This window comes from Sturnira hondurensis, unplaced genomic scaffold (genome assembly GCF_014824575.4).
Source record: "Sturnira hondurensis isolate 20B ecotype Veracruz unplaced genomic scaffold, ASM1482457v3 Scaffold0014384, whole genome shotgun sequence".
NCBI classification, from domain to species: Eukaryota; Metazoa; Chordata; class Mammalia; order Chiroptera; family Phyllostomidae; genus Sturnira; species Sturnira hondurensis.
Window position 1 is genome coordinate 39,936,784 of NW_028087015.1, and position 20,058 is coordinate 39,956,841.

A 20,058-nucleotide genomic window follows, 5' to 3' on the forward strand; every position below is an offset into this window, starting at 1 on the left:
TTGGGTAAGTCCAGAAGTTTTTCAACTTTAGCTTTGGTTCTTTATATTTGATAATTACAAAACTGCAGAACAGGTAACAAATTTTGAAATCTTAAATTTTTCTAATGCTCAAACAATTGTTTTTTATAAGATCACATATGTGGTGTTAAAGTATCCCAATTTTAATTAAAAAAACCCAAAATGATAACACTAAAATCCATAAGAGGTGAGAGAAGAAACTGAACTATACTTACCAAATAATAATATCTTCATAGTTAAAACCCAATTTTTCTTCACTGTGGCCAATATCACAAAGAAGCTGTCAGAAAGACAAAACAAATATGTGTGTATTTGTTACATATTTTTGTCTCTATATATTACTCTTTTAGACTAGAAAATAAGATATTTTAAATATAATTTTAAAAATATGGTTCTAAGCCCTGGCTGGCGTAGCTCAGTGGATTGAGCACGGGCCTGCGAACCAGAGGATCGCGGTTCGATTCCCAGTCAGGGCACATTCCTGGGTTGCAGGCCGGTTCCTTGCAGGCTAACTACCAGCAGGGGACGCACAAAAGGCAACCATACATTGATGTTTCTCTCCCTCTCTCCTTCCCCTCTAAAGATAAATAAACAAATAAAATCTTTTAAAAAAAGATGGTTCTATAACTCAAATATGAAGATTTATTTCTATCATTTTTTATTTGATCTGTCAGTGTTAGGTTTGGCTTTTAATCCTCCTTTCTGGCTTTTATTTGAATTGAGCAATTATTTGGGATTATTCTATTTGCCCCCTCAATAATTTTATCATTCTTTTTGTGGTTACCATAGAGATCACAACATGCATTTTTGACTTATTACAGTCTTACAGAAATTATTACTTTATCCTGTCCTTAATAATGCTAGGCTCTTATAACACTTTAACTTCAGTTACTACCCTCACTTTTCACTTTGTTGTAACTGTTTTATCACCTCTAACTTAAAATCCATAAAATATTTGTTATTTTTTGTTTTAGTTAATATTTAGTTAATATCAATTTATACATATTTACTCAAAAATTCACCTTTTCCATTATTCTTTACAGGAAATTCTTCCTTCAGTCTGAAGAATCCTTTTTGTTGTTATGGATTTATTTGTATTTTCATTTCTTTAATTTTTAGCCAAGAATGCTAGTAATGAATTCTTTAAAAAATATTTTTTTATTTGTCTTTCAAGAGGAAGGGAAGGAGAGAGAGAGAGAAATATCAATGTATGGTTGCCTCTTGTGTGTCCCCCACTGGGAACTAACCTGCAGCCTAGGCATGTGCCCTGACTGGGAATCAAACCAAGATCCTTTGGTTCACAGGCCTGCTCAATCCACTGAGCTACACCAGCCAGGGCTAGTAATGGATTCTTTTGATTTTTGTCTGCCTGGGAATGATTTTTTTTTTTACTTTTATTTATGGAAGATATTTTGCTAGATTTATAGATTTCTTAGGTTAGATGCTATTTTCTTAAAAAGTTTTTCGAGATGGCTTCCACATTTCTGTTGAGAAGTTTGAAATCAGTCTTACTGTTGGGCTCCTTTGAAGGTCATAGCCTTTTTCTCGGGCTCCTTTCACAATTTTTTTCTTATTCTTTGGTTTTCTAAATCTTATTGTTCAGGTTTCTTTTATCTTGATTAGAGAAAACAGAAACTCCCAAATCTCTGGGTTGACATATTTTAATAGTTTTAGAAAGTTCTGAACATTATCTTTTCAAAATTACTTCTGTCCAATTCTCTCTCTTCTCTCCTCCTAGTAATTCAAATGCTGAATTCAAATTTTGTGTATAGTATAAATCTCCAAATCCCCTTTTCTGTTTTCGCCATTCTCTTTTGTATCTGTGCTCTGGTTGGATATTCTCTATTTATCTGTCTTCTGATATGTCTAATTTCCTATTATACCTAACTATTAAGTTTTTAATTTTAGATATATTTTCCTTCTTGAATTTCCACTTAATTCTGTATACATCCAATGCTATAATAAAAATCATTTTTTACTGTTCATAGCTTCTTCGATTTTGACAGCAATCATATTTCAAACATGTAAGTGCTCATTGACTAAGTGGATATGAATGACGGGGATCACCCCTCGGTGTGTTTCTATTATTTGGTTTTCCTTTTGTTCTAACCCTATACAGCCCGTCTCTTGGTGGATCCTGTCATCTTTGTATACAAAAACTTTCCCAGATTCCTGAGGATGTTGTCTTTCTCCACAGAAGGTTCATCGTTCTCTGGAAGGCCACTGGACAATGCTGAGTCCACACTGGGTCGCTGCTCTGGAAGACTGGCCTTCCTCTGGTCTTTCCTTTCCCTCCCTACCCCCAGGCTTCAACTGACAGTTTGTTTTTCAGGGGCCTAGATCAAAAAAGGACATATCTAATTTAGTAAATAAACTAAGCACTATATTAAACCCTTCTTTTCAATTCTTTTAGTTTTCACAACATACCACACACACACATTTATAATTATGCCAGAGAAGGATAAATATCTTCTAGTGGTTCCCTCTGGAGAATGGTATTTTTGTCAGAGGGGAGATAGATAGGAAGTATGTGAGAAAAGACTGACTTTTACCATTTATTGTTCTGTACCATTTTAATTTTTCATATTTAGTTTATTTTTGAAGTTTTTAAAACAGAATGACATAAAGATTCCTTTGAAGGCTTTAATATAAACATAGGAAGAGAGAACTTTTAGAATATAAAAAAGCTGAAATATTTTCATCTTTGATAACAGGTCTTCATGAGCATGCTGATAGTTTTAAAATAGAACATGAAGATTATATTCATCAGCAGACTGTTACATTATTACTTTACCTAGTAAAATGATGTCAGAAAGCAAGCACGCTGTACGACAGGCACATGGTCACAGGATCACATCGCTAGCACCCTCTCTCCATAACTTAAAAGGTTTAAAATTCTGGAGATGCAGTCCCCCTTATATAACATTTCACCCCACTGATCTACTAAATCAACTTAATCATAAGAGCTAGGTTTATTCTGAACAAAACAAAGGATAATATAATAAAAACTCATTTAAAATGCAAAATCTTCCCAATGTTAATATAACTTTAAGCACTCATTATGTGCCAGATTTTGGGATACAGAGGGATGTAAGAGTAGAAAAATAAACATTAACTATTTCTTAAAGAGACACTGTTCAATAAAACAGTAACCCACAACAGATTATAAAAGACTAGATAAAATTTACTAGATATTATATTATATAAGACACATTATATTATGATTAAATTTAGCAAGCATTTATTCTGTGCTAGGTATTTGGAGAAATTGTATAACAAAATCTACAGAGATTTATTTACAGCAGTGGTTCTCAACCAGAGGCAGCTCTGTCTCCCACAAAATTTCTGGAAATGTCTGACATTTTTGCTTGTCACTGCTGGTGGAGGTGTGTTCCTGGCATCTAGTGGGTAGAGGCCACGGAAGCTCCTAAACACTCTAAAATGAACAAGACAGCCTCCCAAAAGAAATCATGATCTTACCCAATATATCAATGTTGCTGAGGTTGAAAAGCTCTTTTATAATAGCTTACCAAGCTGTAACTCAAGCTATTAAGCAGACTTGTCCTCTTAGAGTTAGCCAAAACAAACACCCCCCCCCCAAAAAAACTAGAAAAGTGGAGAAAATATAATACAAAACTGAAAACAAACCCCACGTCGAAAGGCCCTACATGCTACGTGTCCAGCACTGTACACGGACCTCACCTCTAATGGCTGCAAGAGTACCTCAGGGTAAAAATATCAGGCCACGATGGCCTTGCTAGTCAGGGTCAGTTAGGCTGTAAGCCCTCTTCTATTTGATCTAAAGCTTGTATTGTTCCCATTTATCACCAAGCAGTCAAAACAGATTTTATCAAGTCCAATGTTTGTGGACAGCACCTCAAACCCCAACTCGTGCATATCAGCTCAGGTAGGGCCTATGGCCCCATCATTCCCAGCATTTCGGGAATGCCGCAGGGTGTGTTGGATTACAAAGGAATAGGGGTTTTCTTCCTAGGTCACCCTCTCTTTCCACCACTTTGCAACTGTGCCTTCTTTAGTAAGCAGGAGCCTTGGTCCCTCTCCCAAGCATTTGTCGACTAGGTTTAGGTTTGGGAGAAAGAGCAAAGACTTTCCCTTTATCAGTTTTAAGAACAGCAACTAGTTACAGGGCTATCTACAAGCATATCAGCAAACTTTTTCTCTCAAGCTGACTCTTGCAGCCTTATCGATTTTTCTCTCTGGCCGCCTGCGTAAGGAAAGGCAGATAGTGAATGAGTGTTTTGGTTTCGAGCAAACTCTTAAGATTGCTTTCCAGAACTTAGTGATAGTCCTAGGTTTTGTATGAGAGCCTTTGGCATTTGCTAAGCTCCGAAGACAAAAGGCACTTCCTCCCCCTGGCTTGAGAAATCAAGTGTTCCCACGTGAGTCGGAACCTTGCAAGGGTATCTGGGATTAATTCCCAAGACCTGCAGGGGCCTTATAGGGGCCTCCAACACCACCTAATCTAACTTTTGGCTTGTCCGGGAACCATGACATGAAGGTTGGTCGCCTAGCACTTTGAGCTCCCCTCAATTTTAAGTGCTTGGGGGAGTCTCTGAAACCCATAAGCAGGATTGGGGTAAGAGGGAAGCCTGCCCCCTCCCTGAATGTCTTACACCAACAGCACATTTCTGACCCACTACATTCTTTTCCTGAAGTAGGATTTAAAGGTGCAGATGGAGTGAAAGCAAAACTGAAACTGGTTCGGTAATCGTTGTGCTGGCTGCAGGAGGAATTTCAGGAGAAGTTCATCTAGTTATTCAGGAATTTCTTTAAAGGTTTCTAAGAATCCTCAACCATGGGGGACGGGCTCTTTCAGGAATAAGAACAATATTTTAAGTTAGTTCAGCAGTTATGGGGCTGCTGCATGTCTCTCTGATAAGGGATCTTTAGACTTAGTTATTTAGGGAAAAGTTGGGCAGAAGTTGATATAACACCAGGTGGTTTGGGATAAGATTCTAAGGTTAATGTCTCACTTCCTCTTTTAGAGGATTTAATTTGAAAATACTGGTTTGCTTGAATTTTGTATTTGTTTTTGTCTTAAAAGGAACAGCTCAGTTTCAAAATATTCTGATAAACCTCTGGTAAATAGAGTAAGATCTGTAATGTTGTTACATCATAAGGATTCTACTCAGAAAGAACTTAAATTCATTATTTAAAGAAGGAAAAAAGATCTCATTTCCCTCAGACAGTAAAAAGCACAGGAAGAAAAATAATGAGAGGATGTGTCTTTCAACCACCCTGATCCTCCTTCTGGAGGCCCAGGGACTGCTTCAGTCCTAAGAACAAGGTGTGTGGAGCTTAGCACCTCCCACCTTGCAGTAATCAATAAGAATTAACAAAAAAGTAAATGTATTTGCCAATGGAGAAAAAAATTGTTTCTAAAAGTTATGAATGTGTTCATAAGTTTGTCAATCTAAAGCTTGATATAAATGAGATAGTAGGTGAGACATGTTAAAGAAATATTAAGAACCCTCCTTCCTTACGCTGGAGCCGTGACCCTTTATTGTAAAACTGAAATATAGGTGTACTATCTCCCAGGGAGAACCGGCCCTTCTCCATAGAAGACTAAGCACCATTTTTAACTCAGTACCTGTAAACACTGATCATTTCCTTGGGGAAGAACTGGCTATCCTCTCAGAGGAAACGATTAGTCAGTCGAGTCACAAAAGGCCCTTGGTGTGTAACCATTTTTTAAATTATTAAAGAATGTCCAATTTCAGGGGAAACGGGGGAGGGATTTAGAAGAACAAATATAAAGGATACATGGACAACTAAGAAGGGTGGAAATGGGAGGGGGGACTACGGAGGGGTAGGGTGGGATGGGAGTAATAAACAGAAAACTGTACTTGAAAAATAATTAAATAAAGAATGTCCTGATTGGCAAGTCCTTACCAAGGGACCCCCATTTACAGGAGTTAATCCTCAAGGACTAAGTTCTCAAATAATTTGGCAAACAGATGTTACTCATTACGCTGTCTTTGAAAAATTCAAATATGTTCATATTTCTATTGATACTTACTCTGATGCCCTACATGCATCTGCTTTAATAGGAGAATCTGCTAAAAATATACAAGCCCATTGGCTTGAGGGCTTTAACCATTTAGGACAGCCTCAGCAAATTAAAACTGGTAATGGCCCTGGACACCTTGACCATTCTACTCAAGTTTTTCTTCAGCATTGGAATATCCAATATAAAACAGGAGTATCTTACAGTCCAACTGGTCAGGCAATTGTGGAATGGGCTCATCACGCTTTTTAAAATCTTAAAAACAAAAAGGGGGAGTCATGATCCTTCCCCCACAAAATTTGATTTTGTTGGCCATGTTTACCTATAATTTTCTAAATTATGATGAGTTGCTCTGTACTCCAGTTGAGAAACATTTTCAGACAGAAGACCAAAACCACCTTCCCCTCAGGTTTTATATAGAGATCCGTTAGGATATGGCACTTAGCAGGGCCCTGTAGGCCTCTCAACTTGGGCAATAGGGTATGCTTGTGTTTGCTTTCCAGAATGACCTGTGGAACTGCCAGCAAAGAGGGTAAAGCCGTATCACCGAAAAGGCTTCCCTGACGACGACCTACCTCCACCCACTGGACCCTCCCAATCCAGACTTCCCCAGGCTGTGTGTCATCCCCCTGAAGTGGAATTCCAGCCAGCACTCCTGGAGTGGTATTCAACGTCACCTAAGAGGGGCTTTTTCTACCAATTTAAAGGGACAAATAGATAAATTGCAGCTACAGCTATATTAACAGCTGCAGGACATTCAATGCTTAACCATGCAGGAGGTTTTTTAGACCCTCCATGATAACTTTGGCTAGCTGAACCCCCAAAATTGGTTTGATGGACTAAATCTGAGAATGTGGGTCTTTGGAGCCACCGGTTGTTTACTGATTCTAATAACGCTTTGTGACCTGCTCTTGCTAAAACTCTCTCACCCTGAGTTCAGGCACAAGCCCTTGCTGCGTATCTTTAAAGTAACTTCCTGAAGTCTGTGCTAATTCTCCCAAAGATTGAAATGTAACCAGACCTGTTATTCTTGTTATTCCACTGCATTTGTAACATTTTTCAACAGACTGAATTTAGGAGCTTGGGTCTTGGCAGCCCTTAAGCTCCTCCTTGTCTTAATCCTTATTTGTGCTTATGTACATACACATGTATATACACACACACACATATACATATGTTATTTTCTTAAGATTGCATTTAGGAACAGCAAATAGTAAGTTTCACAGGCCTAACAGCTACAATTGATTTAAAAAACAAAAAAAGGGGGAGATGTTGGGAACCACCCTGCCTGGTTTCAGGAGCTATAATTGCCCCCATGGCTAAGGATAAGTAAGGGGCCTTCAGACCATAAGCCATTAAGGAGACAAAGCTTATCTCCCTGGCAGGAGTGCCGCTTCTGCTCCTTTTTTCATAACTGGCCCCCAATGCTTAATCAGTTAGCCAATGACGGGTTAAGATTCCCCACGGGGGGGGATGACCTAAGACAGGCATGATCATGTGGAGGCCCCAGGGAAGGACTTGGGGGGCTATGGAGAAAGGGGGTGATGGACTTTCACCCCTTGGCTGTGACAAAGCCTGACTCCCCTGAGTCTACCAGAAGTCTCTGAAAATCCCTTGGCTATCTGCCTCCTCTGCCTGACTTTAGCCTGAAACAATGACAGAAGGTGGTGCAGCCCTGTGCTGGAAAGGGCAGGCTCCCCGGGTGATCAGGCCTGAGAGAGAATATGTAAAATTCTGTGAAGCCTGCTTTGCTAAGAATGCTCTTAGTTAAATGATAAAGGTATGAGCAGGAAATGAGTTTGTTTCCCAAAGTTTTATAGCCTTTTAGCGGACAGACTCTGACTCAGAAGAAGCCCTCATAGTTCAGTGTACGCTATCTACTGTCTGATCTTTACTGCCTGACAATGATTAATGAGCTATACCTGTATTCCTGTGCAAATTAAACCCAATAAAAGCCTATCTGGGCAAGGGTCAGCGCTCTCTCCCCTTGAGAGTGTGGCCAAGTCGCTCTGAGGTACTCTCCCCTTGAGGGAGTAGCCGTGTGGTCCCTTTTCCTCCATAGGACTTGGTAGTTCAAACAGGACAGAAATCTCTACTAATGTTTTTAATCATTAGATCCAAATAAGTTATACTTATTAGAATTGAGTGAATGGTGAAATAAAGCTGGAAATTGAATAGAGGAGTTAACACAGGAGATGCCACTGGCAACTCTGGAACAACTTTGGGTCTTAAAGACTTGCTATCATCTGATCAGTGCAGTGAAGGAGGTTACTGAATAGTTTCATTACATTCTTAAAAATAAAAGCATACGTAAGAGTAGTTTTGAAAATCCCTTTTCACATACCTATTCAATGTTTCTGAAAGTGGTTTTTAAAAGATCCCTTTCTCACCCCTCATATAAAACAAGTTTCTCATCTATTATTTAAATATAAATGCCAGAATATCTCAAAACTTCACTAAAAATGCCTATGTACTCTCTTCCCTAACTATGAAAAAAACTAACCTATTTTTTATTTGTTGCACAAAACCATGTTCACAGAATCATTTTGTTACATAGTGACTATATTCTTATACCCTTATATTTCTATAAAATCAAATCAAACCTAAGCCACAGCCCAATTACCACAGGAAAGAATTAAAGATTTTAGAGGGTAAAAACAGAGCCACTCCAACTTTAACACACATAGAGATTTACTGGAGAATCTTACTGAAATGTCCATTCTGACTCTGGGGCTGAAAACAGTGTCTTTCAAACGAGCGCTAAGTTGATGCCAATGACGCTGGTCTGTGGGTCACACTTAGAGTAAGAAGAGGTTAAAACATACAATTTATCCTTACATTTAAAATGGAGCAGAACAATTTTTATTTAGCACACTAAAATGGGAAAATAATTTTTTTCCCAAAGGATCCATTCTGATTTATATTTATGGCATCATCTCAAATAATAAGCATTTTAGTTTCCAAGAGTTGGCTGTCCAGAATTACCAGGTTTAAAAACATACCAATACATCAAACTCAGGAATTCTTGCCTGCTAATAGAGATCAAGTCAGTATTTATTTGGGATGAGGGTCCCTACATTTATCTTAGGCTCTAACTGAGGTCCAGACAATGGGAAAGACCATCAGAGAAAGAGACAGTTCTATTATTTCTCTGGGAATTATGGTCATGCCTATGAAATGAAACACACACATGTACTTATATACAAACATATCATATATCAATAAATAAGTACAAAAAATAAATACATTAATATGTGAATAACTGAAGACTGGATATGGACTTCTCAGTAATTTTTTCTTTATTCTTTTCCAAACACATCAAATTCTCTACAAGGATATAACACTTCCATTATTCAAATACACTTTTAAACTTAAAAGCCCATGACAAAATCCATAAGAAGCATTACAAGAAAGCACTAATACTGAGTGAATACTCAAGAGTTCTTATTAATGATGATTAAGAAACATCTAATAAGTATAGTAAGGAAAAACAAATTTCAGATGATAACATGAATAAAGATTTGAATTACTTACCTTAGTAAAGTTATTCAAATGGCCCAGCTTTCTCATATTTGAAACCCCTTGCAATTTGGCCACATTTTGGAGAATCTCCCTTAAGTTATCAGAAGGCTCTAGAAGAAAAGACAGATAATTTAACATAATTTAAAAGCGTATTTTCCTAACCAAATACATATAACATGCAGTATTAGAATTTTACTATTTGGCTTTTGGTTTACATTCTTACTCCCTATCTCACATCCACCCACTTGTGTGACATCAAAGTCCACATGGATGACTCATTCAATGTCCTCCACATCTATATCCCACCTAATTCTGTGGTCCAACTCTGTGTGTCATCACCTGGAATTATTCAACTATTAAATCTTAAAATTTCAACACCCCAAATTTCATTCCTAGCTACAATGCAGTAATGGGCACCGAAATTACTATTCTATTTGAACAAACAAAAAAACAGGACAAAACAAATGAAACTATAGTTCAAGACACTGGACATCAGCAAGTAAAGAAGAAATGACCCCTGAGATGAGAAACAAGGGGATTGCGCTCTACAACAGTCCCAGCTTACAGTCTTAACAGAGTCTTCAGGCCTTGGTGCTGACAGGGGAAACCTTGGTAAACTGAGATGAAAAGGAGAGCAAGAAGTCCAAGGAGAGCAAGAAGTATTAGAAAGCACTGGAGAGAGAGAACTCGAAAGATCTTGCAAAGGGACGCCTCAAGGAGTCAGTAGAGCGATGATTGGTGTGCGTATGTGTGTGAGGAGTTCCCACTCAAAAGAATTAAAGGGAAGAGGACTTTGCATTCATACAGGACAGAAAACTGTGCTTGTTTCTAAAAGCCGAATTGAGAAATCTTAGCTCAGTAGTGGTTAAAAATTAGATGCAGACTAAATAATTCTTTGATCCCCATCTAACAAATCTTGAAAGCTAGTTTTGAAAACTTTCAAATGATTCCAAGTAACTAAACTGTGTCTCAGACCAAAGCTCAAGATTTATAAGCAGAAAAAAACTATGAAGCATGTAATGGCAAAATTTATGATGTTTATCATCTGGTCAGAAATTAGAGGTATGCATGACAAAGAGGCAAGAAAACATGACCCACAATAAGCAGAAAAACCGTTCAACTGAAAATTACCCAAAACTGACACAAACGTTAGTATTAGCAGAAAAAGACATCAGAACACTTTTTTATAACTGTAGTCTACATGTTCAAAAACTTAGAGAGAGGTATGCAAGGGGTACAAAAAGCTATAATATCTCAGTTGGGAATAAGAGCATAATACCCTTTATACAAGGTATGATCTGTGAACTTGAAAACAAAGCAATACAAACTATCTAAAATGTAATACAAAGAGAAAACAATAAAAGAGCATCAATCAGTGAACTATGGGACGTTAGGCCTAATACAATTACAGTATGTGTAACTGGAGTCTTCAAAGGAAAGAAATGGGAGACAGTAAAATTATTTGAAATAACAGATGAAAACTTTCCAGATCTGATGAAAATAAGCTAATAAATCCAAAAAGCTCAACCAACCTCAAGCACAAGAAATATTAGGAAAACTAGACCAAAGCACATCTTAATCAAATCAAATTGCTCAAAACCACTGGTAAAGAAAATCTTAATGTAACCAGATCAAAAATTTGGGGGAAAAAGTTGCATAGAGAAGAACAAAGAAAGGATGACAGCAGATTTCTCATGGGAAACAAACCAAGTTAGAAGATAGTAAAACACTTTCAAAATACTTAAATTGAAAAATGTATGAAAACCAGTCTTAACTCACTTGCTTTACAAAAACAAGCCACAGCCAAATATGGCCCCATAGTCAGTATTTGGCCAACTCCTGGTATAGTGTCAATTTCCTCAGGCTTCCATAAACTACTTCTATAATAACATATTCAGCATATTTTTTGTTTTAAATAAAATGAAAACACAATCTAAAACAATGTATCACGTTGCATATATTTCAGTTCAAGAGCCATTATGACTTACTTTGAGGTTTTTATGTAAACACAAACCAAAGAACTATTTGTTTAGAACTAGTGCTTCCTCAGCAAATGAAACTTCATTACGCTGCTTTACACTTAGCTTGCATCTGCCCACCTCCCTCCATTCTGTTATACTGGGTGTTAGCCATGGCAACCACACATCGGTCTGCATCAGACCCACAAGCACACCACATATCCCAGCTATTTCCAATCACTTTGAAACTGCAGCACACAGAAATTGTTCCTTTGGTGTTAGAGCATCTCCCATACATTTTGAATAATATGCATCGTAACTCCAATAAAATTCAACTTAATTTTAAGAGTTGTTGTAAAATTTTTATAAAGTTCTCAAGGATAGTTAAACCACTTTAACATCACTGGTTCACTTATAACATGGTCCCTTGCAATTCTTTTTAATGAGATCTGATTCTACCCAATGATGAGCTGTTTTCACTCTTTAAGATACTCTCAAATCACTAATTATAAAGACATATTCTAAAACCACTTATAGTAATTTAAAGGCTACATCAATTTGCAGAGTTAAGGATCATTAAAGCCAGTGTTAAATTTAGCTAATGGAACTATATAATCTAACCATTTTACAGCAATATAATTAGGATGCCAGGCACCAAACAAAAAGTTACACTTAAAGTGAAGACACTACAATGTATTAATCTGATAGGACTCATAGTTAAGATGATTAGTCTGAAAAGATATATACTCTATAAAAACTGGCAGGTTTCTAATTATTGCCTATTTTCTAGGTACAAAATAGTTGCAGACTTTTTTTATTTAAAAAACCCACAACCACATTACAATCATCTTATACAATCACGCTCAAAATAAAACCTCATATCTGAGTTCATTCATTCAATGAGTATTAACTATATGGTCAGGTACTTTTAGGTACTGGAACACATCAATAATCAAGACAGATGCTTCTTAATTAACCTTATAAGTGGAAGAAAATAGACAATCAACAACAACAAAAACAAGAAAAAAGAAAAAGACAGGTACACAGTTTGAAAACTGACCGGTGGTAAAGAAGCCAACACTGGGTCAAATGTTTGTTTCATGAGTGATGATATAAAATGAACTTAACACACTATAATACAGATGTTATTGTCAATATAACCAAAATGAACTAGCCTTTCTACTTCATTTCCACCCCACTCCCTTTTTCTTTTATGTAATTAGTTACAGGAACCCCCAACTATGGAAGAATTTCAAAGTTTCTTCATGGAATATTAATTCAAGAGTATTAGGGCCATTTCAGACATAAAATGCTTTAATGTTCCTATCATAATGAAATGAGAACTCCCTGGTTTCTTCCTTATTGGCTAGATTAAAAGTCTGCAAGCTTTTTCTGCAAAGGTTGTATCATAAGTATTCTTTACTGGCCATAAGGTCTCCATTGCAATACTCAACTCTGCTGTTGTACCAAGAAAGCAATTGTAAAAAATACAAAACCAAGGGGAGACAACTGTACTTGAACAGCAAAAAAATAAATAAAAAAGAAAGAAAATACATAAATAAATGAATGTGGCTACGTTGCAATAAAATGGGCTCGGCAGGACCTGTAGTTTGCCAACTCCTATGCTATAGTCAGAACTTAGACTGTAAGAGCAGTGAGCAAGCTGAGATCAATGTGACTTTTACTTGGGCGGGAGAGATGGGGAGAAACAAAAGGAAATTTAAGGAAAGGTTTACCTCTATTTCTTCTTGCTCTCATGTAGTGTTTCCAATTTAGCGTCTCCAAAACTGTCCCAATAATAGTGGTATGTGAGATGTACAAAGCACAAATGCTTGATAATCTACTAGGATATTCTCTGAATGCTTGAAGTTTAGGAAACCCACAGCTGCTTAAGGGAAAAAGAAAAAAAATTGTGCCTAGCTGACTGTGATGACTAACCCTTCTATGGCAAGGAAGCAAAACACAAAAGAACCAGAAGAATTACGGTGGCTCTTTTCCTCTTATTGTATAAACTCTAAGTTCCTGACATATCTCTCTGGAGGTAATGAAGTAACTGATGTCAAATACAAATAAATACTCAGCAATTTAATATTTTATAAACACACACATATACACAGAAAACCACCAAGAGAAAACTGCAGTAAATAAACCCTTCTCTATCTATATCAACATATCTACACATGCACACACAATTCCCCCTCCCACATAATTCTGTATATATGCATTATCTATGTACATGCACTCACATAAATGTATATATGTGGTCTGCCCAGAAAAAGCCCAGAGTTGTTAACATAATGAGAATGGTTTGAATGACACTGAAATACCTAGCAGCCAAGGAGAGTGGACTAGAATGTTCAAGCGTGAACAATGGTAACTTCACTGCACGACTCAATGGGGGGCAGTAGATGACACTGAGTGAGCACATGTACTGTGTGGCCATTGCATTCAAAATGACTGAGTGAGTAGAGCAATAGATGTGCATCAAATTTTGCTCTAAGCTTGAATATTCCTCTGCAAAAACTATTCAGATGATTCAGAAGGCTGCAGTTATGGGCAACTGGTGATTCGCAGCTTCATTATGACGACATGCCCACTCACGCATCACACCTGATGCAGAGGTTTTTGGAGAAACATCAAGTCACCCAGGTAACTCAGTCCTCTACAGCCCAGATTTGGTGCCCTGTGACTTCTACCTTTTCCCAAAACTAACATCACCTTTGAAATAGAAGAGATTTCAAACCATTAATGAGATTCAGGAAAAGATGATGGGGCAGCTGATGGTGACTGGGAGAACTGTGTGAGGTCCCAACGTGTCTACTTTGAAGGGGACTGAGCTGTCATTGTCCTATGTACAATTTTTCTTGTATCTTCTTCAATAAATGTCTCTATTTTTCATATTACATGGATAGATACCTTCTGGACAGACCTCGTATGTGCAAGTAAACATGCGCTAATTTTTTAATGTCTTTCAGTATATGCTGCTTTAAAACATGCTACAATGGACTATATTAATATATTTACCTAATAATAATAATAATTATTATTATATTGTTATTATATTGTTATAATTATTATTATTATTATGTTATTATTATATAATAACATAATTATTATTATGTTAATAATATCAACATACAATAGACTTTTATATAAATTTAGGTTCCAGTACACATAGTAAATTAATGTCTACAAACTACTGGCATACAACTATTTGGGAATAATGGAAAGAACAACGATTTTGGAATGAAAAAGAACTGGATTCAAATGTAGCATTTTTGTCTTCAAACCATGTAACCTCATGGGCATCCATTTCCTTGTAATGTATAGTGACAAGTATAATCACCTACCTTGGAAGTATTGTCACAAGACGTCAGACAGAACTTTCCTAGCACAGTGCCTATCCCATAACAGACAATAAATAATAGCAACTATAATTTAAAGTTATTGTTTAGCAAAAACAATTGTTATGACTTAGTCATGTGAAAGTTATGTGGTTAGCCTAAGCAAATGTTTAACTCACATATCAGTGTCAAAATTAATGAATTTTTGTTATAAGTTTTAGAATATTACTTTTAGGATTCAAGATTTCTCATTTTAAAGTAGAAACTTTTATCACCCTATTTGCCTTAAAAATATCAGATGAATGAGGAAAGCAGAGATGAGAAATATTTTGTGTGACTTGTTTAGGAAATCACAGAAACAAATGCTACATAAGCAATGAGCTAGAAAAGTTGGGCACATAAGAATTTAATAAAAGAAAATTAAACATGGCCACATAAATCTGATACATACTTAATTACATCTTTAAGAAAATTAAACATGGCCACATAAATCTGATACATACTTAATTACATCTTTAATATTATGTATGACTACTGCGAGTAAACAAAAATATGTGGAAATTACCACAGCCAGTATAATCTCTGCAACCGCCAACAGTCAATGCCTCCTCCACCAGCAGAGACACTAACAGTAAGTACTATTCCTCTTCCTCTTCCTCACCTGACCCACAGGTCCACAGGTTGAGGAAGCACTGCCTCCAACTCTCTAAGGGGTCCTGTAATTCTAACAACTATTGTATCAAAGAGCTATCTAATTGAGTAGGAAAAGGACCTATCCCAATGATAGCATCCTGGAGAAAGGGTCTTCCTTTTACTTCTAATGCAGAAGTCAGGATTTCCCCGAGATCTTCCACTTGGAGAGCCTATTCCATCTTTGCATAGAGCAGAACGTTTTTTTTCTTATAATGTTATCTTTGTAATTTTCACACAATTTCTTTCTGGTGTAACTATTGGAATGCAGAACAAATATTATCTTCCCTCAATATGCTGAAAATAACGTTTCATCTGAAAACAACCTTTTCATCATTGGTATATCAAATATAAAGACTGTAGTGGACATGAGCAAAGAAACCTACCAATGACTACAACAAATAAATGTTTTTATAATTTTCTTAAGAATTAGGTTTATTATAGTAAAAACTAACATTTTAGTAGGGCTGTTTTAGAGGAATGATAGACATGAATCACTTATTAAGAGGGAATGATTTAAATGGAGGCAGGGCTACAAAGACAGCAACAGGTTTCTTCAGCCCAGCACTCCCTGTTTCTCTGCCCAATTAGGGGGAGATCCCTCTCAATCCGTAGAACTCTGGCTCAGAGGTGTAAATGTTTTCCCGAAGTTATAAGCGCCCCTCTTTATGTTCCCACAACACATTCTTCAGACCACTATTGCAGCAGTTTTGACCGTATGCATCTGATTTGACTGGACTACAATGTACTCTTCTTGTGCCATTTATTATACTACCTCCTTTTACTCCCCAATGTATTTCAGGCTGTATTATAAATGACATGGTCATCACAGGTATAGTTACATATCAACTCATATTTGTCAGAGTTTCTTACAACTACATCTGCGTTCCATCTCCTCCCAGAGACAGAAAAAGAACAGGTCTTGTCCCAGCGTTCTACTCTCATAACAATGATGGCAGTAAGAGGTGAGGTGACTTTCGCTGATGGCTGCCACTGTAAGACTGTCTTCCCCGTAACCCAAGGTTACAGGTATCTTTCTCTCCACGTCAATTTTGGATTAAGTAATACAAAAATACATCTTTATGTAATGTCAAAATATTGCTCATTTTCAATGCTTTAAAGGGGAAAAAGTTCATATACTAAGGCGGGAGAAAAAGGTCTTTGTTGGAGATTTATCATTCCTTACCTTCGATTAGATATATTAAACAAGCAACATCTATCAGTTCACTGATGTGAGTGCTTTAAACTTCTACAAACAAAAACCATGTCTTTAAGTTGGTTTATTATGAGCATTTTATTATGTAACTATAAGATACAGACCAAGGCTGATCTAGGTATAGAATATTGAAAATGAAGGAAGTCAGTTAGAAATGGTTAATAACTCATTTGAACTGAACTTCTGTGAAAAGTTATATGAATATATAATCTTAATAATTAGAAGCTATAATCTTATTTTAAATCATTCTTTTGAATAAATTATAAATAAAATTGATATACGTGGCTTAAAATTAAACTTTAAATGACAGAACATTCCTCTCAAATTTCTCAAAGAAAAGAGTACAACCCTGACACTATGCAGGGGAAAAATAGAGCAGGCACACAGGTTTCCCTCTAGAGTGTGTTTATTAGCTTTATTACTTACACAATTAAAATATACATATATTTTATAAAGGATAGTTTTGAAATACCCTGGGAGTAGCTTTGTATTTAGATATTTAAGTTTTACTCAATTGCACATTTCAATTGAGTAAATGAAATGTACAATTTCAATTACTGCAATATATACCATGCCAACTGCTAGTGAGGAAATTAATAAACATAAGATATGGTGTCAGCCCTGGAGATCAAAATTCAGTGGGAAAAGAGAGGCCATTTAACATTTAGCAGTAATATAAAAGAGAGGCAGGTGACACTACGCAAAGCAAATCAAAGAAGGACACTAGACAGAGCGTGCACTGGACTGTAGGACGAGTGAGGACGGGGAACGTGTCTGTCTTGTTCACATAGGCATTCCCGGCCTCTGACAGAATGCCGGGCTCTTGATAGGGTCTCAATAAACACAGGTTTATTGAGCAAGAGAGTGAGACAGCTGTTATCTGGGAACAGATTAACATGGGAACTGATTCTTGACCATAAGCAGTAAGTCTTCTAGGCACATAGATAGAAAAGAGCAGTGATGTAAACAAGGAAACATGAAAAAATACGGTATTTTTCTCAAAGAACTCAAGGAACAGCCAGAAAGTCTATTATTCTCAGCAAATAAGATGATCGGGAATGAAGCAAAGTGCAGTACACTGCAAAGACCTTATAGGATATACTAAGAAACTTAGATATCTTTGGGCAATGGGTAATTGCTAAGAATGACATTTATGCAAGCAGATAAATACAACCAGGTCTGTGTATTAGAAAGATACTTTAGAGAATACACTGCAGGAGAGGATAAAGCCAAGTCTCAATAGAGGTTACAAAAATCTTCCATGCAAGAAATTTCACCAGTAATGGATTGGAGATGGTAGGAAAGATGAAAGTAATCAAGGATGAATCCAGGTTTACCAAATAGGTAAAATGAGGTACAATATTCTGATTGGAATCATGGGGCAAATACAGACTTAGGGAAATTTTTTTACCACTTGCAGAAAGCATTACACAGCAAGAACAATCAATAACAACAAAACAATACCATACAATGTTGTATGTTAAAATAAATCAAAATAAGCCCTGGCTGGTATAGCTCAGTGGATTGAGCATGGGCCTGTGAAGTAAAGGGTTGCTGGTTCGATTCCCAGCCAGGGCACATGCTTGGGTTGCAGGTCAGGTCCCCAGTAAGGGACAAATGAGAGGCAACCACACATTGATGTTTCTCTCCCACTCTTTTTCCTTCCCTTCCCCTCTCTCTAGAAATACACAAAATATTTAAAAAAATAAATCAAAATAAATTAGCTATTTGGCCTGCATCAATATATATTATTATAAAAAATACTGATTCCAGAATCAAACGTGCCTAGAAAGTGACCCAGTACTCTTCATATATGAGAGACAGCCACTGATTCTTATACACCCTGAAATTTGTAAAAACATGATATAAAGACTGCCAGAGTGTCAAATAGGGAGGTTCCGATAGCCCTTTGGATTATTTGAGTAATTATCTTAAGTCTAGAAGAGGTAAGAATCTACTCTATGAAATATACTTCTGTACCATAAATAAGAATGTTATAATGTGAAACAATACCCACTGACACAAAAATAATAATTACAATTACATATAGAGAGCCTTTAATACTAGACATTAATATTTTATATAAATAATCTCTTTTAATCTCCATACCAACCACAGAAGGTAGGTACTATTATTTTCACCATCTGATGTTAAGAAATAGGTCTTAGAGACATTAGTTCTCATACCTAAAGTCACCATAATACCAGAAATGACAACATGATTTGAACATAAACAATCTGACTCCAGAGTCTAACCTTTCTTCACAATATGACACCCTACAGTGTACTTCATTACACTGCCTTTCACAGGACAGTGCGCATTCAATGTACATACCAGTTTGCAATTACTTCACTTGTGTGACTATATGATGTTTATTTCCCCACACAGAAGTCTGCTTTAATTCACCACTGGCATATCATCCTAACGCCTAGAACAATGGCTGACACACAGTAACCACTGAAAAATGTATATTTAATAAATACACTATTCAAAATAAGTACATAAAAATTCTTAAGTATACCAATCTGTTGAACTAGATGCTGGTTTCACAAGTGTGTCAATCTGAATATTCATTGAGCAATATGCTTGTAACATACTCACTTCCCTCTAAATATAATTCAGTAAGTAGTTTAAAAACAAAATAAACACATTTTTGTTATATTTTCAAATATTACAGATTACATCTTTTATTATAGTAAATAAGGATTTGTTACTTTAACTTGATTTTTCACAATCTGGCATTTATAACAAAAGACGTCCCCGGGTCAGAACTATTAAAATACAAGAATTTACAATGAAATAATATTTTGTGATCAATTATAATAACAATAGCTATAGTACAGAAGAATGTAACAGAGGAGTAAAAAAGATCATGCTGTTTTAAAATGAATCTATTTTCAAACTCTGAGAAATATTAAAAAATTATTTCCTCTAAATCTAACCAAAACATCTTTCTACTGCTTTGAAAGGGAATCTCGCTTTCTAAAATAAGAACAAACTCATTTAATATAATTAACAATGTACTTGCCTTGGCCTATTCAAACCTGTCACAGAATTTTTTTTTAAATGACAATGCCTAAGAACACCAAAGTAAAGAGGTAAAAATTTAAGCCTGCTATCCACCTTCAGAAAATCACCTTCCTCAATCCTTCTCTACTCCCTACTCCTCTCCAAGCATTTCTGAGGATTTATTTATTTATTTTTTACTTTAATCTTTATCATATTTTTCCATTTAGTCCCCTTATACCCTCTTCCCCCCAGCAAAGAGCTCATGGACATACA

At 36.3% G+C, this 20,058-nt stretch overlaps 1 protein-coding gene across 3 annotated transcripts in view; it reads right to left on the reverse strand.

The window, feature by feature from the left end:
* The window catches only part of RICTOR (RPTOR independent companion of MTOR complex 2), a 103,532-nt gene that overhangs the window by 65,019 nt on the left and 18,455 nt on the right, over nt 1–20,058 (reverse strand). For all 3 annotated transcript variants that reach the window (XM_037063215.1, XM_037063214.1, XM_037063216.1), the window contains 2 exons: nt 9,581–9,678; nt 234–298 (listed from right to left, as the gene is read on the reverse strand). In XM_037063215.1, the coding sequence (XP_036919110.1) occupies nt 234–298; nt 9,581–9,678 (163 nt within the window). The remainder of the gene's footprint in view (nt 1–233; nt 299–9,580; nt 9,679–20,058) is intronic.